This window comes from Bos taurus, chromosome 10, assembly GCF_002263795.3.
Source record: "Bos taurus isolate L1 Dominette 01449 registration number 42190680 breed Hereford chromosome 10, ARS-UCD2.0, whole genome shotgun sequence".
Lineage (NCBI taxonomy): Eukaryota > Metazoa > Chordata > Mammalia > Artiodactyla > Bovidae > Bos > Bos taurus.
The window spans coordinates 37,455,921-37,479,244 of NC_037337.1; the positions used below are offsets into that span (position 1 = coordinate 37,455,921).

At 44.7% G+C, this 23,324-nt stretch overlaps 1 protein-coding gene across 1 annotated transcript in view; it reads right to left on the reverse strand.

Moving 5' to 3' along the window:
- The window catches only part of PLA2G4E (phospholipase A2 group IVE), an 80,748-nt gene extending 67,712 nt beyond the window's left edge, over nucleotides 1-13,036 (reverse strand). Inside the window, exon 1 of the mRNA XM_024998182.2 lies at nucleotides 11,975-13,036. Within this exon, the coding sequence (XP_024853950.1) occupies nucleotides 11,975-12,157 (183 nt within the window). The 5' untranslated portion in view covers nucleotides 12,158-13,036. The remainder of the gene's footprint in view (nucleotides 1-11,974) is intronic.
- Between the last annotated feature and the right edge of the window lie 10,288 nt (nucleotides 13,037-23,324).

The window sequence follows — 23,324 nt, forward strand, 5'->3', positions numbered from 1 at the left end:
CCAACAGAAATAAATGAAAAAGAAATAAAAGAAACAATAGTAAAGATGGGGAGCATGTGTATACCTGAAATTAAAAAAAAAAAAATTAAAAAATTAAAAAAAAAAAAGATGTAGACAAATAGATATAACTCCAGGTGGGAACAAACTAGAAAAAAAAAAGAAAAAAAAAAAGATGAATAAATCTAAAAGCTGGTTCTTTGAGAGGATAAACAAAATTGACAAACCCTTAGCCCCTGACTCATCAATAAAAAAAAAAAGAGAGAAGCATCAAATCAACAAAATTAGAAATGAAAAAGGAGAAGTTACAACAGATAATGCAGAAATACAAAGGATTATAAGAGACTATTATAAACAACTATATGGCAATAAAATAGATAACCTGAAAGAAATGGACAGATTCTTAGAAAAGTTCAATCTTCCAAGACTGAACCAGGATGAAACAGAAATTATGAACAACCCAATTACAAGCACTGAAGTTGAAGCTGTGATCAAATATTTCCCCCCAAAACAAAAGCTTACGACCAGATGGCTTCCCAGGAGAATTCTATCAAACATTTAGGGAAGAGCTAATGCTTATTCTCCTAAAACTCTTTCAAAAAATTGCAGAGGAAGGAACACTTCCAAACTCATTCTACAAGGCCACCATCACCCTGATACCAAAACCAGACAAAGACAACACACAAAAAATAAAACCACAGGCCAATACCACTGATGAACATAGATGCAAAAATCCTCAAGAGAATTTTAGCGAACAGAATTCAGCAACATGTCAAAAATCTCAGTTCAATTCAGTCACTCAGTCATGTCCGACTCTTTGCAACCCCACAAAGGAGGCAGGGAGGCATGCCAGGCCTCCCTGTCTATCACCAACTCCCAGAGTTCACCCAAACCCATGTCCATTGAGTCAGTGATGCCATCCAACCATCTCATCCTCTGCCGTCTTCTTCTCCTTCTGCTCTCAATCTTTCCTAGCATCAGGGTCTTTTCAAATGAGTCAACTCTTCGCATCAGATGGCCAAAGTATTGGAATTTCAGCTTCAACATCATTCCTTCCAATGAACACTCAGGATTGATCTCCTTTAGGATGGACTGGTTGGATCTCCTGGCAGTCCAAGGGACTCTCGAGAGTCTTCTCCAATACCATAGTTCAAAAGCATCAATTTTTTGGCACTCAGCTTTCTTTATAGTCCAACTCTCACATCCATACATGACTACTGGAAAAACCACAGCCTTGACTAAATGGACCTTTGTTGACAAAGTAATGTCTCTGCTTTTTCAGACCATGATCAAGTTGGGTTTATTCCAGGGATGTAAGGATTCTTTCATATATGGAAATCAATCAATGTGATATACCATATTAACAAACTGAAAGATAAAAACCATATGCTTATCTCAATAGATGCATAAAAAGCCTTTGAAAAAATTCAGCACCTATTTATGATTAAAACTCTTCAAAAAATTGGCATAGAAAGAACCTACCTCAGCATAGTAAAGGCCATATATGATAAGCCTACAGCAAACAATGGTGAAAAACTGAAAGCATTCCCCCTAAGAAGAGGAACAAGATGAGGGTGTCCACTTTCACCACTATTATTCAACATAGTTCTGGAAGTATTAGCAACAGCAGAGAAGAAAAAGAAATAAAAGGAATCCAGATTGGAAAAGAAGTAAAGCTCTCACTGTTCGAGATGACATAATACTGTACGTAGAAAACCCTAAAGATAGAATCAGAAAATTACTAGAGCTAATCAGTGAATTTAGCAAAGTTGCAGGATACAAATCAATACACAGAAATCACTTGCATTTCTATATACTAACAATGAAAAATCAGAAAGAGAAATTAAGGAATCAATCCCATTCACCATTACAATAAAAAGAATTAAATATCTAGGAATAAACTTACCTAAGTAGACAAAAGAACTGTACACAGAAAATTATAAGACACTAACGGAAGAAATCAAAGATGACATAAGCAGATGGAGAGATATTCCATGTTCCTGGGTAGGAAGAATCAATATTGTGAAAATGACTATACTACCAAATGCAATTTACAGATTTAATGCAATCCCTATCAAATTACCAATGGCATTTTTCACAAAATTAGAACAAAAAATTTCACAATTCATATGGAAACACAAAAGACCCCAAATAGCCAAAGCAGTCTTGAGAAAGAAGAATGGAGATGGAGGAATCAACCTTCCTGACTTCAGATTATACTACAAAGCTACAGTCATCAAGACAGTATGGTACTGGCAGAAAAACAGAAATATAGACCAATGGGATAGAAACAAGATAGAAAGCCCAGAAATAAACCCATGTACCTATGGGTACCTTATTTTTGACAAAGGAGGCAAGAATATAAATGGGACAAAGACAGCCTCTTCAATAAATGGTGCTGGGAAAACTGGTCAGCTACAAGTAAAAGAACGAAATTAGAACACTTCCTAACACCATACACAAAGATAAACTCAAAATGGATTGAAGACCTAAATGTAAGACCAGAAACTATAAAACTCTTAGAGGAAAACATAGGCAGAACACTTGATGACATAAATCAAAGCAAGATCCTCTATGACCCATCTCCTAGAGTAACGGAAATAAAAACAAAAGTAAACAAGTGGGACCCAATTAAACTTAAAAGCTTTTGCACAGCAAAGGAAACTATAAGCAAGGTGAAAAGACAACCCTAAGAATGGGAGAAAATATTGAAATTTTTTTCAATATTATGTGAATATTAAGTGAATAACAAATGAAATAGCAAATGAAACAACTGACAAAGGATTAATTTCCAAAATATACAACCAGCTCATACAACTCAATACCAGAAAAACAAACAACCTACTGAAAAAGTGGGGTAAAGACCTAAACAGACATTTCTCCAAAGAAGACATACAGGTGGCTAACAAACACATGAAAAGATGCTCAACATCGGTCATTATTCGAGAAATGCAAATCAAAACTACAGTGAGATATCACCTCACACTGGTCAGAATGGCCCTCATCAAAAAGTCTACAAACAATAAGTGCTGGAGAGGGTGTGGAGAAACGGGAACACTTGCACTGTTGGTGGGAATGTAAATTGATGCAGCCACTATGGAAGACGGTATGGAGATTCCTTAAAAGACTAGGAATAACACCTCCATATGACCCAGCAATCCACTTCTAGTCATACACCCTAAGGAAACCGAAATTGAAGGAGACACATGTATCCCATTGTTCATTTCAGCACCATTTATAATAGCTAGAACATGGAAGCAACCTAGATGTCCACTGACAGATGAATGGATAAAAAAGTTGTGGTATATATACACAATGGACTATTACTCAGCCATAAAAAGGAACACATTTGAGTCAGTTCTAATGAGGTGATGAACCTAGAACCTGTTATACAGAGTGAAGTGAGTCAGAAAGAGAAAGATAAATACTGTATTGTAACACATATATACAGAATCTAGAAAAATGGTACTGAAGAATTTACTTACAGAGCAACAGTGGAGAAACAGACATAGAGAATAGACTTATGGACATGGGGAGAGGGGAGGAGAGGGTGAGATGTATGGAAAGAGTAACATGGAAACTTATCATATGTAAAATAGATAGCCAACGGGAATTTGCCATATGGCTCAGGAAACTCAAATAGGGACTCTGTATCAACCTAGAGGGGTGGGATGGGGAGGGAGATGGGAGGGAGCTTCAAAAGGGAGGGGATTTATATATACCTATGGCTGATTCATGTTGAGGTTTGACAGAAAACAGCAAAATTCTGTAAAGCAATTATCCTTCAACAAAAAATAAATAAATTAAAAAAAAATTGGAAACAACCTAGATGATATGATGGTATATTATAGCCATTTTTTAAAATATTTTTTTTAATGGCAGAGGAAAATAATCACTAATTGCTGTTAGGTGGAAAGGACACAGTTTTAAATATGAGCTCAATTCTGCATGTACAAATATATGTCTACATAAGTAAAACTGATTTCTGTGTATATTTATGTCTAGAAAGAAGACTGAAAGGAAATATATTAAGGGTTTGAGAGCTTATCTCTGGATGATGATATTGGTTGGGAATGTTTATTTTCTTGAGTAAACTTTTCAAATTTTCTCATGTCTATACTGAACATATACTACATGTTTTTAGTTGGAACTATTAAAATAGCAGATTATTACATGTTTAGTAAATGGAGTATTATTGTTAAATGTTAAATAAATAGAATATTATATGATAAATAAATAAAGAGGGAAAGAAAACTAACATGTCTTTTGTGCCCCCATGTGCCAGGCCATCTTGCCAGATATTGATATTTACTACATTAATTCTGTAAAAAGTACATGGGCATATTCTCTCTTGCCCATGCTCTAGGGGAGCAGAAAGCCTTGAGCGAGGACAGGGTCAGGCAGTCCACCCAGGGGAGAAAATCTTTCTTAGGTGCTGGGAGGCCCTTTCCTCCTCCCACGAGCAGCTGGCCCAGTGCTCACCATTCGGATCCTCCTCTTTGCCCATCTGAAACATCCACAAGAGGGGCCTGGAAGGGGGCAAAGTAATAGGTCATCTAATGTGTGACTGAAGTGATTGTGGAGGCCAGGACACCAGAGCCTTGAAACTGCTGGCTTTGGGAACAAGAAGTGCTATCAAGCATAGTGAAAGATTAGACCCATGTTGTGTCACACCTGTTGGTAGAAATGGGGCCTTTGTGGGTGGGTAGTCTTGACTTCAGTTAAGAAAGAACTTGGCCATTTGATGGGTAATAAGCTTCTATTGGGGTTTCTCAGGTATGTTAGCAGTAAAGAGCCCAATTGTCAGTGGGGGAGACATAAGAGACAAGGGTTCAGTCTCTGGGATGGGAAGATCCCCTGGAGGAGGGCATGGAAAGCTACTCCAGTATTCTTGCCTGGAGAATCCCATGGACAGAGGAGCCTGGTGAGCTACAGTCCATAGAGTCCTAAACAGTTGGACATGACTGAAGTGACTTAGCATGCACACACACAAGCTTCTATTGCTGGAGTTATGCCCCAGTTCCTGCCTGGCAGATTCCTCTCCTGAGCAGGAGGCTGCTCTAGAATCCAGATGATCTGTTTCAGTTTCAAGATTCTGTTATTCTCCATCTGGTCATGCCCCTGATCCCGAGGACAGTTTGCTAATACCGACAGCTGCTTGAAGCACCTGTGGGATAGGCTTTATGCAGGCCTCTGTTGCTTAATATGTAAGTGACACCAATGGTAGAAAATCCACTGGGCAGGGAGGAGAGGACAGGGCAGGGTTAACCTGGCCTGAGGGAGATTTTTGGGCCCCTGGAATGCATCCACTCTACCTTCTTATATTCAGCCTGGGACCTTGCAGGGCAGCTTTGACAGATACATGGAATGTTTTGTTCCTCATGGCTCTCATCTGCATGCTGACACAACTCACAAAGGGTAGGCGATTAGGGAGCACCTGCTGTATACAGACGATCAAACAACTTCCCACCCCAAACCAAAGAAGCCATCAACACAGTGCTTACAAACAACAACAAAATGTCACAAGCCAGTTGAGACAACACCCATATAGAAAAATATAGAGAAAGAAATAAGAGCTTTGGAGTCAGAGAGGCCTGCATTCCTAACTTGGCTGAGGCACTGACTAGCTAGGCAGCATTAAGCAATTACTGTATCTCTTACTTTATCTCTGAGACTTATTTTCCTAATATGTAAAATTGGGTTAATGGTATCTATTTCACAAGATTAGTATAAAGATTAAAGAAAAAATATATAAGAGAATATATAATAGAGAATGTGGGCTTTGCTGGTGGCTCAGATGGTAAAGAATCTGTGTGCACGAATGGATAAGAAAGCTGTGGTACATACACACAATGGAATATTACTCATCTATTTAAAAGAATGCATTTGAATCAGTTCTAATGAGGTGTTTGAAACTGGAGCCTATCATACAGAGTGAAGTAAGTCAGAAAGAAAAACACCAATACAGTATATTAATGCATATATATGGAATTTAGAAAGATGGTAATGACAACCCTATACGTGAGAATGCAAAAGAGACACAGATATAAAGAACAGACTTTTGGACCCACTGGGAGAAGGCAAGGGTGGGATGATTTGAGAGAATAGCATTGAAACATGTATATTACCGTATGTGAAACAGATGACCAGTCCAAGTCCGACGCATGAAACAGGGCACTCAAAGCCGGTGCACTGGGACAACCCAGAGGGATGGGATGGGGAGGGAGGTGGGAGCGGGTTTGGGACGGGGGACACAAGTACACCTGTGGCTGATTCACGTCTATGTATGGCAAAAACCACCACAATATTGTAAAATAATTAGGCTCCAATTAAAATAAATAAATACATTTTTAAAAAAGAATCTGTCTGCAATGCAGGAGACCTGAGTTCGATCCCTGGGTTGGGAAGATCCCCTGGAGATGGGCATAGCTACCCACTCCAGTATTCTTGTCTGGAGAATTCCATGGACAGAGGAGCCTGGAGCCTGGAAGGCTACAGTCCATAGGGTCACAAAGAGTCGGACATGACTGAAGTGATTGAGCAGCAGCAGCATATAAATAAATACATATGTGTATATGTCACTGGCACATAGAATCTGGCATATAATAAACCTTAATAAATTGTAGCTATTTCTGTTTTTGTTATATTTGCTATAGGACAAATAAGTTGAGAAGGACTAAGTGGCCAGCAAAGAATCTAAAGGCCAGTATGGGCTGGAGAAGTGAGGGAAAGCTCCATTCACTGGTGACAACAACCTTTGAGCACCTACTAAGCGCCAGGCACAAGGTTGTGGTTCTGGGTGTCCGTCACTTTTGGAGGTAGGAATGAGCTTACCTCACACCATGTAGGCGACACAGCATAGGGTGAGTCCTGCCAGGAGGCAAGTGGGGCCCCAGTCCACAGGGTGTGTGGCAGGAGTCAAGAAAGAGCTGGGGGTGGAGTCTGATTTCACCAGGTCTCTGGAGCCAGGCAGAGGTATCAGCCTTGATGCCAGAGATAATGGGAAGCTTAATGGGCCCTGGAGCCCACAGCCAGACACTCATCACTCAATGTTCCAGGTCTGTACCAGTGGCTGCAAAGACACTAACAAGCAGTCACAAGGTTTATGTTTCCTTATGTTTACTGACAACCTACTCTGATAAAACTATGGGATGTTTAAAGACAAAGTCTCTTGGCTTCCTTGGTTTCTTCCAACCTCATTGGCTATTCTGTCTCAGTCTCCTTGACGGCTCTTCTGTCTCCACCAGGCAGCTAGGAAGTGAGGAGCAGAAGGCACAGTCTCCTGCCTCTTTCCTTTTGTCTCCTCCTCCCATTTTTGGGAGACTCATCCAGCTTCATGGCTTGAAAATCTGTCTATATTCTGCTTTATGTAGTCAACCCAATTACCTCCCCGACCTATCGCCCTAATTTCAGACTTGTATTTGCAACTGTACACAGTACATCTCTGCTTGGATAAACGTATATAAACCATCTCAAATATAAAATGTCCGATACAGGGGATTTTCCTGGTGGTCCAGTGGTTGAGAATCTGCCTTCTAATGCAGGAAATAGGATTTGATTCCTGGTCAGGGAATTAAAATTCCAATATGACATAGGGTAACTTAGCCCGTGAGTCCCAGCTAGAGAAAACTCGCATGCCACACAATGAAGAGACTTTGCACCACAACAAAGACCAAGTGCAGCAGAAAAATTAAAAAAAATAATAAAATTGCCAGCACAGAAACCCCCGGTCTCCTCCATCACAACACATTTGGGTTTGGGAAACCCTACCCTGGGGCTCCCGGTACTTCCCTGTTAAGGCAAAAACCTAGGAAGCATCTTTGAGTTCACATTCCAGATCTGATCTATCAGCAAGTCCTGGAAGTTCTACCTCCAGAAAAATCCAGAATCTGTCCACTTGTATTTAAGCCGTGGCTGTTTCCTCCTGGACTATAGCAAGAACCTCCTCACTTATCTCCCTGTTTCCTCTCAGGCAGTCCATTCCCCAGACCAGCCACAGTGATGGGTGTGAAACATAAACAAAGTCTATCCTCATATTAGAACCTTCTAGTGGCTCCCTCTGATGCTTCAGAACCACCCCAGCACTGCCACATGCAGCACTGGGCCAGCCTAAGTCTCTGACTCTTTCCTCCCTCCACCTGCTCTTTGCTCTCCAGACACACTGGTCTTCTCTCTGTTTCCAGACACACTGGTCTGTCTCTCTGTTTCCAGACACACTGGTCTGTCTCTCTGCGGGTAAACGTTGGAAGAGACCAACCTTTACGTACCTGCGGGCCTTTGCACTTAGAATTTGCTCTCTGTGTAACATTTTCCCATGAGACTTCTCATTGTTCTTGGTTCAAATGTCACCATCTACCTCACATCCCCTCCTTGCTGACAGTCATCCTCTAGCATGTTTTGTTCCAAAATCTTTGACATAGAAAGAGTCATGTATGTATCTGTTGTCGGTCTCCCTCATTAGACTGTAAGTTTTGAGAGAACTGGATCCTGTCTGACCTGCTCTGTGCTCGGTCTCCCACTCCTAGAACAACACTGGGGGAACAGTGGGAACTTGGTAAATATTTGTTCAGTGAATGAATCCATGCTTCAGATGTGGTTCCTGGTCTTCTCAAGATGGAAGATGTGTAACAAGCCACAGGAAGGGTTGCCTAAGAATACAGGAAATGGTAACCCTGAAAACAAATCTGAAAACTAATTTTCACTAAAGTATTGCTGGATGACAATATGCTATCCAGTAATGCCCGCCTCTAAGGGGTTCTAGAAAGACAAAGACATCATCTACAGGGTGGCCCTGGAAGGAAACCATTCAAAAACCAAAATGGAGAGCAGATGAGGAACTATTTGAAGATTGATGGGTTCTTGTGGTTCCCTTAAAATTTTCCATCTTGAGGATTCCTCTGTCACCAAATGTACACACATTCTCCCCAATCATACACGTCCCCCCACCCACATTCCCCTCTGTAACATTATTCCTCCTTTTCAAAGCTGACTCTGGTTCTTCTTGTCTTGTTCCAATATTTCATACAGATCTTAGGGAAGAACCAACTGACAAGTTTCTGAGAAATCCCATGGAAATTTGCAAAAAATAAAGCACCTCTTACATCTGACATTTCACCTTAAATCTTAACAAACTATAGTACAGACACACAATGGAATATTATTCTGCCACTAAGGTGACAATTATAAAGTTTAAGTACCAACCAAGAAAACATTTTTGGCTGTAATTTTAGGCTAAGACCAAAACAAACAAACAAACTGGGCTTAGATCTGGTATAAGTATTATAAGCACAACTATATCAACATTATCTAAGGAGAAAAAAACTGAAAGGGAATAGCTATTGTATTGAGTTAATGGGATTTACAGCAGGTTTTTCCTTTATGTTTCCAGACATTTTTTGAAATTACTTTTATATACATAAAATGAAAATATTAAGATTAAGCACAGTGGTTAAGTCCTCCACCAGGGACTTCCCTGGTGGTTCAGTGGTTGGAAGTTAGCCGGCCAACATGGGGGAAACAGGTTTGATTCTTTGTTCAGGAAGATTCCACGTGCTGCAAGGCAACTGAGCCTGCGAGCCACTACTAAGCCAGCAAGGTGCAACTGCTGAAGCCCCTGCACCGAGAGCCTGTGCTCCGCAACAAGAGAAGCCACCTCAACGTGAAAGCCAGGCACCATATGGAAGAGAAGCCCCCGCTCACAGCAACTAGAGAAAGCCTGCACATAGCAGTGAAGACCCAGGGTGGCCAAAAGTAAAAATCTCCATGTGGTTGCCTCTGTCTCAGACCCGTGTCACTTCTGCTGTTTCCCCAAACAGCTGAAACAAGACAAGGGACACAGCCTCATTCCTGAATCATGTCCGGAGAGGGGACGATGGGTGGAAGGGGAGAGGTCATCGTAAAGTCACAACAACTACAACAGCGGTCAACGTGGTTCCAGCTCCGTGTGCTCCAGAGACTCTGCTATCTACTCCTGACAGGATCTTTCCCCAGAGGTGAAAAAACTGGGAGGTGAAGGAGCTGGTCTGAGGTTCCAGGGCTGGGAGCTGGCCGAGAAAGTTAGAGAAGCTGGTCTGATCTCACAGGCCCTGCTCTCAACCACTCTAACAAGGACGGTGCTCTTCCACATACTGAGCACTTGTGTTTCAAGGGCTCTTGCAGCCTTTGGGGGGGTCACCTCTGAGTCAGGAGGCTCCTGATGCCAGGGCAGGGGAGGGGTCAGGGGCCAGAGGCCAGTCCCCTGACCTCCCAGCAGGGCTGCCGCTAGTGCCTTTCCCCCTGCAGCACATTAGCAGCAGGCCTGGCCTAGTGGACCACAGGGACTTCTGGAAGGAGGCAGAGCAGGAAAGGAAGGGGAGGAAAGCCTGCCCCTGGGGTGAAGGGCATAGCAGGAAGAGTGGGAAGGGGTGGGGCAGACAGGGGGAGGGGAACAGACACTCTTCACCTGCGACTCTGAGAAGTGTCACTGGCAGGACCCTGGCACTTCCTTGGGTCAGTCAGCCTGGTCAAGGGGATGATCTTGGGGGACTGGTCATCCATCCAACTGCCCTCAGGTATGTTGAGGGAGATGGACGCTGGGTTGACAGTTGCAGCTATGAAGTAGGACCTACTGGGGCTGGACAAGGTGACCCCACAGTGGAGGCCCAGATGGACTCACAGAGCCAGGGTCCAGACAGAGAGTGCGGGGGAAGCAGAGGGGTCCACAGGAGGTAAAGGGGCCATGGCCCAGTGCTTCTTGGGAGCAAGGCCCACATAGTGAAATAAAGCTGCCCCTCAGCCAAGCTGCCCCTGGTACTGCTGCTGAGACCAGAGCAGCCAGAGGGGCACAAGAGCACTGCCCCCTCCCTGTTGTTGGGAGCCTGCAGGAAGCCCGGAGGAGAAGCTGGGGAGGCAGATCTAGATCATGGATCATTATCCAAAGCCACTGTTCAGCTTTTGCAGCCCACTCAGTTTACCAGGTGGGACTGAGTCATGATTTTCTCTTCACTGGCCCACAGGTGGGATCTGTAAGGAAGGTCAAATCAGTCCCAGACCCCCAGAAGTGCTTGTGGTTACAGCTATGACCCTGCCCTGCCACCAGGCCAGATGGCACAGGGTTAGAATCTATTATGTGCCAGGAGGTCTGCAGACCCTTCACCTACAGGAGTCCAAACCCTCTTCTCAGTATTATATCAATAGAAACACCCTCCATGTCCACTCTCCCATCCACTAGCTGTGTGACTTTAACCCCTCTGTGAGGGGTTGGATACCATCACTGATTCAATGGACATGAACTTGGGTGAATTCCAGGAGATGGTGAGGGACAGGAAGGCCTGGCATGCTGCAGTCCATGGGGTCACAAAGAGTTGGACACAACTTAGCGACTGAACACCACCACCAACAACTCCTCTGAGCTTCAGTTTCTTCATCAGTTAATCCCTCCCAAGCACACAGACTGAACGCAGTAAAAGGACAGTACTGTCCGGGTAACACCTCTTAGGGGTTTCCCTGATAGCTCAGTTGGTAAAGAATACACCTGCAATGCAGGAGACCCCAGTTTGATTCCTGGGTCGGAAGATCCGCTGGAGAAGGGATAGGCTACCCACTCCAATATTCTTGGGCTTCCCTTGTGGCTCAGCTGGTAAAGAATCTGCCCGCAGTGCGGGAGACCTGTGTTCGATCCCTGGGTTGCGAAGATCCCCTGGAGAAGGGAAAGACTACCCACTCCAGTATTCTAGTCTGGTGAATCCCATGGACTGTATAGTCCACAGGGTCGCAAAGAGCCGGACACAGCTGAGCACTGTGTCACTTTTGAGGCACAGAAACAGGTAAGGACAGGTAGGTGATGGGGTGGGGCGGAAGGGACTCATCCCGGAAAGCAAAATGAATAAAAACACAACCTCTTAACTCTGCAGCAATGCAGGTGATCTTATTCAGAGTCAGGACAATGAGGGTAAAATTTAAGGGGTCAAGGACCCTCTCCCCAAGAATACAGACATACCTGAGAGCCATCAGGGGCCACGGGAAGTAGAGATGTGAGATGGGGAGTTTCCAGGACCTGTATCTGCTCTGACTCACAGACACTCCTTCCTGCCATGCTGCCTTCTTCATCCCACTGAAGGCTCTGAGGGACAAACACATCCGTTCCCAAGCCAGGATGGCCTTCCGACGTCTGGAGAGTCATTCCAGCCACGTCCACCTCTCTGGGGCTCCAAACAGGCTGAGTGGTGCTGGAGCTAGTCCTTAATGGCGAGGCAAACGGCGAATATCCTCGGGAAATTTCAAGGGAGTTTTGCAAAAAAAAGCCAAAGCAATGCCATCAGATTTCTCCTGAAGATATATGAGCCTGATGAATAATTAAGGAGGTGAAGGCAGTCAGGGCTTAGCTAAAAGAGTCCCACATTTCTGTGAACACTTCACACAGTCTGGTGGAATGTTCTTGTGCTGCGTAGAAAGTCTACAGGAAGCTACAATTACTTTCACCTGGAGCAGCTCTCCCTAGGGGAGGCCTGCATTGCAGAGCTGGAATCCAGGCTTGGAGATAGTGCCTCACTGCTCGGGGATATTTTTAGAAGTGTGACACTCAATATGTCCGTGGGGAGGAGAGAAGGAACCGGGGTGGGTGGAGGTGCTGAGGGTCAGGTAGACTCCCTGGCTCTTGGCTGACACCCCCATCTCTCTCTTTTGAGCCCTGAAAATAAATCCCCAACCTGCTGTTCAGCACTGACGGAGGGGCCACAGGCCAGAAGGGAGATTAGTCATTTACTCTGTGTCTCATTCGCAGTCCTTTCTTTGATGCGACAGATACTGTGTCTGGCAGCTTCAAGACAACGTGTCATAGCTCCACGGTAAAAACAAAAAGCAAACCCTCTTCATGTTTATTTATAAGCATTTTAAAATAGACATTCAAAATGTGCATCTTTCTGTTCCTCAGCTCTGAGTGATCCCGCATCCTCTCTAGTTGGGGACACCCCATAATCCCCCTGCCCCCCTTTCAAGACTCTTTTCTGAGGCTGTGGTTTTCTAGTGGGCACTGCCTCTGGCCTCAACAGAAACCAAGCAGCAGCCAGACTTCCAGTCTGACTGACCAGAGTCATGTATTTGGGACAGAGATGGAGGGGGGAATACATGTATAAAGTTGTAACCGAAACTGGGGTCCAGCTGCTTGCCACTCAAAAGCCAGTAAAGAGGCTGAATTGGTGGAAAGGAAAGCTTGCTTTATTTTGGATGCCAGCAACCCAGGGTAGGGGGAGGGTGGACACCTGTCCAGAAGCCGTCTCTCCCCCCATCCATGACAATCAGTGGGCAAGAGCTTTTATAGCCAGATGGAGGAGGCTTCATGTAGAAACAGCACAGTCAGCTCTGACAGTCATCTTGAAATTGGTCATCTGACCATCTTCATCTTGGTTGTTTTAAGTAGAGTTAATCTTCAGTTCCAGGATCGGTTTGTCCCCATTTCTTGAGCCCAGATCTCAGAACTATGGCAGCTTCTGTCATGGCTACAGTCCAGTCATCATGTAGTTAACTTCTTACACCTGGTGGTGGTTTCAGTCTAAGAGCTCATGGGACATGGCACAGAATATTATCTATAGCCCTTGAGAGGGAACTAAATGTCCTTGACTATGTTTGACGCTCAGTCACTTCAGTTGTGTCCAGCTCTTTGTGACTCCGTGTGCCATAGCCTGCAAGGCTCCTCTGTCTGTGGGATTTTCCCAGCAAGAACACTGGAATGGGTTGCCATGCCTTCCTCCAGCAGATGCTTGATGACTTTATTATTTGGTCTTCGTTGACTGTGTTGCTTTGTTTCTGCATTTTCTCACTTCTCTGGTTAAACTTCTTCTTTGGCTAAAGTTTTTTCACAAACAAAAGGCACGTGGGGGACGCGGTGGTGGGCAAGGACCACAGGGTCCTGCTTCATTTCAAAGTGTCATTTTTCTGTTTGTGCCAAGAGACAGCAGAACTTGCAACCTCTACTCCCAATTATGGTGCTTAGCAGTAAGGATTATTTTCAGCCCAAAGCAATGCAGCTACAAGGAAACCTTTCTGCTCTCCCACTATTTGCCTAAAAGCAGGACATACGTTTTCTCCCCTCTTCACCACGAAGAACAGAACAGAATCAGCAAAGACAGTTCCAGGCCTTTACGAGCCCTGAGAAGCACCAGAGCTAGGTCTCTCAGGCATGGAAAAGTAACAGCACACGACTTAGCAACTGAACAACAGCCATAGGAAGCTACGAGTTAGATTAACCCAGTCTGTGTGTGCCTCAATTCCTCATCTTTAGTGATAAGAATGTTTCTTTCCTCCTGGTATAGCTTCCACATGGGAGTTTTATGTCCAGCTTTTAGGAAGAAAAACAAAGGTCAGAGTATCCACTACTATTTAAGTGCCATTAGCTCAAAATTATCAATATACAGAGCACCATATTTGAGGGCAAATCTGTTTTCCTTCAATAACTTCACTTTTGTGAATTCTTCTTTTGTGGCCAGTATTTCTTGACAAGTCTAACTTTTCCCAGGTCATTTTTTGTAATCCCCAAAGACATAATTCTTTAAAAGCTTACTATTGAAAATTTAGCTATTCCTGGTTTTATTTCTCACTGATTAGGCCTAAAAGTAATGTTCACTTGGATGGATGAAAGACTTATTTTTAAATATCTAATTATATTTTTTTTTCTGCCCAGCTTTACTGAGATAGAATTGACAAACAGCAGGGTATACGTTTTAAGGTGCACTGCTTTTCTTTTTTATTGTAAAAATCATCAATAAAAGGCACTTCCATGGTATGGCTAAAATGTCAAGGTGCCTTGTTAGGTTAAATAATCATGTAGTTGTGCCACAACTATTGAGCCTGTGCTCTAGAGCCCCTGAGCAGCAACCACTGAAGCCTGCTCACCCTAGAGCCTGTGCTCCGCACAAAAGAAGCCACCACAGTGAGAAGCCCGTGCACCACAATTAGAGGGTAACTCCCCCTCACCGCAACCAGAGAAAAGCCCACGCAGCAAGGAAAACCCAGCACAGCCAAGAATAAATTTAAATATATGTATTTTTTAAATTGTGTAGAATGTGGTTAAGTCCTACAGGTTAAAAAAAAAAAAGTCACCTGCAATTTCCAGGGGCAGGTTCTTTAAGGAAGTTTTCCAACAAGAAACCCACCCCCCCCCCCCCCCTTACTGAGAAATAGAGGAAGAAAATCATGCGGAGAAAGGGGCTGTCAAATAGGCCAGCAATACCAAGCCATTCCACACTAATTGTCCCATAGGTGTTAACAGTAAATTACATTTCAAGGACTTCCCTGGTGGTCCAGTGGCTAAGACACCACACTTCCAATGCCGAGGACCCAGGTTTGATCCCTGGTCAGGGAACTAGGCCGCACATGCTACAACCAAGTTCACATACAGCAGCAAAAACCTGGAGCAGCCAAATAAATGAATGAATAAACAAACATTAAAAACTAAAGTACATTACATTCTAGAACTGGCTCCTGGCAAAGTGAACTAGGAGAAGGCAATGGCACCCAACTCCAGTACTCTTGCCTGGAAAATCCCATGGACGGAGGAGCCTGGAAGGCTGCAGTCCATGGGGTCGCTGAGGGTCGACACGACTGAGAGACTTCCTTTTCACTTTTCACTTTCATGCATTGGAGAAGGAAATGGCAACCCACTCCCGTGTTCCTGCCTGGAGAATCCCAGGGACGGGGGAGCCTGGTGGGCTGCCGTCTATGGGGTCGCACAGAGTCAGACACGACTGAAGTGACATAGCAGCACAGTGAACTAATTAATTGTGTAGGGAAACATTGTGTCTTGAGGTTTTAGAAGCTAAGGGCTTAGTAAGTATTCCATGTACCTACAAGCCTTCAATTTTACGAAATGAAAAAGAAAAAATTTACAAACATAAACACGAGTCCAAATGTGTGTTTAAATGAGTGGTGGTTCTGGTCTCATTGTTAGGAACACTATCTTTTCTCAAATATCTGTATCTACAGGAAAGGAAGATTTGACAGAGTAGAGCTGGGGAGAGTTATTTACTGGAAAAAATAACATTGTTCCATATTTATCTCAGGAACTGGGTCCAGTCCTGCCTGGCAAGCCCCCGGGGCACAGTGGTCATCACCCGCCAGCTGTGGGCAGGCTCTTCTGAAGTCACTTTGGTTTCAGGTAACAAAAACCCACTTCATTTTGCTCCAAGGAAAGGGAGGTGGGCTTTATCAAAAGGAGCTGAATACAGGGAGGTAATAATCAATTAGAATATCTCCTTACAGGTCTGGGGAGAAAGTATCAGGTGACATAGGGAGACACACAAAGGCCAGGGGCTCTCCTACAGCCTGGACCCCACTCTGGATGCAGCAAGCCCACCAAGGACCCAGCTTGAGCTTGTGAGGTGGGAAGGGGTTCCCCTAGCTCCAGAGCAAATTAGTGGCAAGTTACTCAACCTTTCTAAGCCTTGGTTTCTTCATTTGTAAAATAGGGATAATGATGATGATGCTGACCCCGAATAAGTGTGAGATTTAACACGCAGCAAACAGTGGGCTGCAGTCAATGTTAGCTCCTTTCCTGCTCAATCCCCATAACAGAAAGTGTGGCTTCAAATACCCAGCTTAATATCAGAACTGATTTAAGCATAGATCTGTTGGGACTCCTAAAATGATCACAATACAACAACAATAACAATGATTTTTTTTTTTTACAGAAAAAAAAAGTCTTTTTTTCCCTGGTCTTATTCCATGAAGTGGGGATGAACATTTTCCTAATTTTTCCTTCAAATACTAGCTTTAAGGGGCTGGGGGCGTGCCCTGGCAGTTTTGCCAGTTAAGACTCCGTGCTTCCAATGCAGGGGGTGCAGGTTCAATCCATGGTCAGGGAACTATGACCAACATGCTGCATGGCACAGCCAGATAAATAAATACTTTTAAAGAAGGGTGCACAATAGTATCCCCACCCCTATCTCTATCCTCTCCACCCCCTCCCCTCAGGAATTCTTCATCACAGAACAGGAAATGGGACAGGGCTCGCTGGAGTTAAAATCTCCCTCATTCCAGGGGCCAGAATGCAGAAATAGGGAAGGGATGGTAGTTGAGAGCCAGTGAGGGACTGAAGCTGCAGCGTAGAAACCCTTTCGGAACCTGCCACCCTGGCACCTCAGGCCCTGGGGAAAGTGGCTGTGAGATGGTGCAGGCCTCGCGAGCTGAGGAGCCCAAGGTGGGGCTGAGCTAGGAAAATGGCAGATAAGCCAAACCTGCTTGCCCCGGGGTGGGTGTGTGCCCTGCAAAGCCATCTCGCCTTCACTCTCCGAGAGAAGCGCAGGGGCAAACCAGGTGCAGAGTGACTGGGGCTCCTGTCTTTCATCATCAGTGCTTCATGACAAGAGCAGGGCAGGGCAGGTGCCAGCACAGCCTGTGCTTCAGCAGCCACCCCAGGTGGCACTGACTACATATAAAATAAAGAACAAGGACCTACTGTAGAACACAGGAAACTATATTCAATACCTTGTAACAACCCTAATGGAAAAGAATCTGTGAGGAGAGAGAAATTAGGAGGTTGGGATGAACACATATACACTTCTATGCGTAAAAACAGATAACCAACAGGGACCTACTGTATAGCATAGTGAAATCTACTTAATATTTTGTAAAAACCTATAAGGGGAAAGAATTTGAAAAACTGTACGTATAACTGAGTCACTGTGCTGAACACCTGAAACACAATATTATGACTCAACCATACTTCAATAAAAAAAGAAATAGCTGAAAATCTTGGCTGAAGGAAGGCTTCCCAGTTTCCTCTCAGGATTTTAATGGCCTGGACCACCCCTCTGGACTAGTAAGCAACCCCTGGGTGTTTTGTGGCTATCACTGACAGGAGAAATCCAGAAAGGAAAAACATATTTCTAAGCTCAACTAGTTGGAGGCTCGAAGTCAATTAGATTGACAATTTAAAAGAAAATAATCTCAATCGGAACCCCCAGCTAGAGGTGTGATTATACATTGTTATCTTGGGGGCTAATCATCACACCTGGAGTAGACAAAGATGACGTAAAACACCATGATCAGCTTGTGAAACTTCCAGACGTCCGGGAGGTCCTTACCCCCTTCCAGGATGAGGTGGACTCACAGTGCTCACACTTCCTCCAGAAGAGGATTCCCTTCCTCTTCCTGTTGCTTACATCAGTAGGTGGCCCTCCAACCACTCAGTTGCTCAGCAAATTACTCAAGACTCTCAGCTGTAGGTTTCAGGAGCAAGCTTAAACATCATCAGCAATCTGTTGCCTCATCTTGCTGGGAAAGATGAAGATCCTGGGAAGCTGAGAAAGAAGAGAACCTGGGCTTTGAAGCAGCAGGACTCTTTCTCGGTCCTGCTCCCATCCCCTCTTGCTCTGCTTCTTTGCCCGGGACCTTCATCTCTCCTAATGTAGACAGTCCATCTCCGCCTGCAGGGGATATAGTCATTAGCAGCCCAAGCTTCGCCAGCCCATCAAGAGTGTTTTCTCACCAGGCACTTTTTAATTTTTTTTCTGGCCAAGTGGCAAGTAGGGTCTTAGTTCTCCAACCAGGGCTCAAACCCTCTCCCCCTGTAGTGGAAGTGCATTGGACAGCCAGGGACGTCCCTTTACCAGGCATCTTTATCCTAGGGAAGGGCTCTGACGGGCCTGTTTGAAGTCAGTTTCCACCCCTGGGCCACCCCAAGTGCCAAGGAGACGACATATTGTAATAAACCAGTATTGGTCACACCCTTTCACCCGAGTCCACCCGACAGAGAAGAATGATGGGAAATTTCACTTGCTGGGAACAAATTGAAGACTCTTACGCTCCACCCTGCAGATGCTGGTGTCCCCAGCATTTTAAAATAAACTCCCAATTGGACCTTAACATACACTCAGAAAGTGCATGAATTTTAAGTGTGCAGTTCAACGAATTTTCACTATTGAACACACCCATAGAACGAATGCCTTGATCAGGAGACAGAACACTGCCAGTGCCCTAGAAATCTACCTTATGCTTCCTTCCAATCACCACTCTCCTGACCACCCTGACCCCGAAAAGGTAAAACTGTCTTGATTTCTAATACAATTCATTTGATCAGTTTGGGAACTCAACATAAATGCTGTCATTCATTATTGTTCCTTTATGCCTAGTTTCTTATACTCAGTATTATGTTTATGAAATCGATCCACATTGTTGCATGTAGACACAAAGCGTTCATTTCATAGCTGTGTAGCATTCTATTGCATGAATATACCAAAATTTGTTTATCCACCTTAGAGGCTTCACATAGGCATTTGTATCTTTGAATTTTTCCATGAATTGTCTTTCTTTGAATATATGTGTAAACGCTGGTTACTAATTAATATTCAAGGTTGAGCTTAAAAGCACATTTTGTGGAAGGGTTTATACAAAGATAAGGATGCCCTGTGCACTTGGGGTTAGTGCACCTTTCCTCGCCTCTGTATGTCCTGCCAACAATCATTTGGCAACACCGTCCTCTGGTGGCGGCTTTCTGAACTGCAACCGTGGCTCACATACTGAACAGGCTTTTCAAAGCATTACATGCAGTAACCAATGATCATTTGCGTAAATAAAAGTGTTACATTTCCATATCACAATCAAGATACAGGTCAATATTCAAAATAATAATGAAAATTTAAAGTATCAACTACCATCTCTCAAGTACCTTCTATGTGTCAGATAATATGTCAACCTCAACACATACAGTATTCTCTGTAATCCTTATAGCAAGGCTGTGAAGTGGTTATTGTCTCCTTTCTGCCGTGAGAGACCAGACTTAAGCAAGTTCAATAATCATCTCAAAGTATGCCTGCGGTGTGAGCCTCGCTGTTCAGTACTCCACTCAAGGTTCACTCCACCAGACCCCTCCCTGAGGAGGACTGGGGCTGGAGAAGAGCTTGGGCCCCTCCTGGGGCTCTCTGCTGGAAGGCAAGTGCTCCTAGCTCCTCTTCTCACATCTCTCTCTCTGCCCAAGAGGAAGGGACATGCACTCCTGCTTCCCCCCACGCCCACCCCTGTTCCCGTAAGGGGACCTGTTGTTTTTTTGATCGGCAGAAGCCTGAGATGTTGACTGGGTCATGCTGAACTTGAGATGGCTTAATACACCTAAAGGTTAAGGGTTCATGAGGGTGTTACCCCATCTTTCTGCACCTGTGTAGCATCAGGTCAGCCTCGCTTCTGTCCTTGCTAATGCTGCAGATGAGGTGTTAGGGAAGATGACAAGCCTTTCCTGCTTTGCTAGGGACTCTGCCTTTTCACACTGAAATTCCTGAGTCACAGGAACTGTGTCAGTCCCCAAGCAAGTTGACTTCCCTTCTCAATCGTGGGCAGATTGGGCCCAAGCTGCACCACGGACAGAGCTGTTCTAGTTTCACTAAGAGAATGAGACATTCTTTAGGCTTCCTGCTTGGTGACACAGGAGCTAATCAGCAATCAGTAACCACCATTAGGGACTTCCCAGGTGGCTCAGTGGTAACAAATCCACATGCAATGCAGGAGATGCAGGCTTTGATTCCCAAGTTGGAAAGATCACCTGGAGAAGGAAATGGCAACCCACTCCAGTTTTCTTGCTGGGAAATCACAAGGACAGAGGAGCCTGGCGGGCTACAGTCCACGGGGTTGCAAAAGAGTCTGACACAACTTAGGGACTGAACAATGACATCAATCTGCAAAAAAACCCGGCAGTTTATCGTTTTCCTTGCTGTGTAGTATTTCACGGTTTGAATATTCTATAACCAGTTTACCCATTCTCCTACTGATGGACATTTAGACTGAGGTTTTTGATAACACACACACTGCTGCCACAAACAGTCTCATATATGATTCCTGGTGTGCCTGTGTACAAGTTACTCTCAGGTATACACTTGATCCTGAAAGTCTTTACTGATGGCCCAGTGGCAAAGTGCTGTTCTCTGGTCTGATTCTCTTTCTACCTCAGAGTTCTGAGTTCAACACTCTCCACTAAGGCCTCTTTCCCTGTGTATTAGTTAGGATTTTCAAGTAACAAAAACCTGAAGTCAAGTGAAAAGTGTGAGAGTGTTAGTTGTTCAGGAATGTCCAACTCTTTGCAACCCCATGGACTGTAGCCTGCCAGGCTCCCCTGTCCATGGAATTCTCCAGGCAAGAATACTGGAGTGAGTTGCCGTTCCCTTCTCCAACGGATCTTCCTGTCCCAGGGATCAAACCTGGGTCTCCCACATTGCAAGCAGATTCTCTACCATCTGAGCCACCAGAGAAGTCAAGTGAGATTAAGCAAAAAAATAGGTGCAGGGGGCAGGGGGCAGGAGAAATGTGTTGGAATGATGAATGATTGAGTGCTCTGATTGGGGGGCTGATTTAAATTTGCATCACTTCTGCAGCCCTAAAAATGTCTCAATGTCCCTCATTGCTGAGCCAGTCTCTGAGGCCAGTGGATTCAGTGTTCTATTCTGATCGGTGAGGATGAGCTACAAGCCCAGCCCTGGAAGGAGGATGTTGTGTTAGAGCCCTAAGCTTGTGGGCTGAGAGTAAAGAAGGGAATTCCTTTCCTGGACAAGGTATGTTCCATCCTTGGTGTCTGTTTCTTTATATGTGGGTGAGAATGATGTGCTAAAGGTCCTAGCGATCTTGTCTAGCTCTGAACTCTGACTGTGGGCTCTGGTTGCCTCGTCATTCTTCTCCTTGTGTCTTAAAATCATAGCTGGGACTGAACTCTGTGGCGCTGAGTGGTCCTTCTCCAGTCTTCCAGAGCATTCCCTATGTAAACTCTCAGAAATGTCAAACATCATTTCTGAGCTCACCTCCACCGGCACATTCCTCTGACTGCATGATGTGACTTCTCGGAGACAGCTCGCCAACCACAGGACAACTTCTCAAACTGATCCGCCACAAAGGCCGGAAGTCTTTCTAGCACCTTACCTTTCTCGCCACCACTGTTCTTTCGAGCTGCATGGTCTTTCATGGATCTTCGTCTCCTACACCACTGAGTCTGAGCTGCCACACAGTTTTGTCATTTCCTTTATCATGTCCCTCAGGCCACCTCTCTGCTTCTTGCTTTGCTCACTTTTTTTGGTTGTTGTTGTTGTTGTAATTTTTTGGCTGTGTCATGCAGCATGCGGGGCCTTAGCTCCCTGACCGGGGTTTGAACTTACACCCCCTGCATTGGACATGTGGAGTCTTCACCACTGGACTGCCAGGAAAGTCCCTTGCTTTGCTCACTTTGATGAAGGCCACTGCCATGCTGTGACTTGCCCTGTGGACCAGCCTGGTGATGGGGACCTGGGGACAGCCTCAGGCCAGCAGCCTATGGGGACCCGAGTCCTGCCTGCAGCCACTTGCGTCAGCTTGGAGGTGATCCTTCCCCAGGGGAGCTGATCACAGTCCTAGCCCCAACTCTGACTGCAGAGAACCGGCTATGTCATGCCTGGATTCCTGGCCCACAGAAACCAAAAGAGATGCAGGCAGTTGCTGTCAGGACATGGAGGCAGCAGAGAGTGTGATCTTGTGCCTGAACTTCAAGGAAATGAATCTAAGATTTCACCTTCAGGGGTGACAGGGATGTTTCTTTCTTCTAATGGACACTGTGTTCCTCAGGGTTCTTTCGAGAAACGAGAGAGACAGTGAGTCCAAAATCTTCAGGGAAGGCTAAGAAGCCAGAGACTCAGAGAAGAGCTGCGGCCTGAGTCCAAAGGCCCTCTGCCCACAGAATTCCCTGTTGCTTGGGGAGGAGGGCAGTTCTTTGCTCTACTAAGGCCTTCAGGTCTTCATTCCTAAAGGAAATTGACCCTGAATATTCATTGGAAGGACTGATGCTAAAGCTGAAGCTCCAATACTTTGGCCACCTGATGCGAAGAGCTGACTCATTGGAAAAGACCCTGATGCTGGGAAAGACTGAAGGCAGGAGGAGAAGGGGACGACAGAGGATGAGATGGTTGGATGGCATCACCGACTCAGAGGACATGAGTTTGAGCAAGCTCTGGGAGATGGTGAAGGACAGGGAAGCCTGGCATGCTGCAGTCCATGGGGTCAGAGAGAATCAGACACAGCTGAGGGACTGACCTGAACTGAAGGCCTTCAGCTGATTGGATGGAATGATTATGGAGGGTAATCTTCTTTACTCCAAGTCCACCTGATTTCAATGTTAATCTCACTCTCAAAACACTTCATGGAATATATCCAGAATACTGTTTGACCAAATTTCTGGGCCTTGTGGCCCAGACAAGTTGACATAAAATTAATCATTTCAATTACCCTACTTCAGTTAAATAAATGCCCTTCTGTTCCTAATTTATTAAGGGATTTTCATAAATCCTGAGTTTGTGTTGAATTTTATCAAGAAATTACTTTTATATTATTATTCTAAATTGATCTGTATA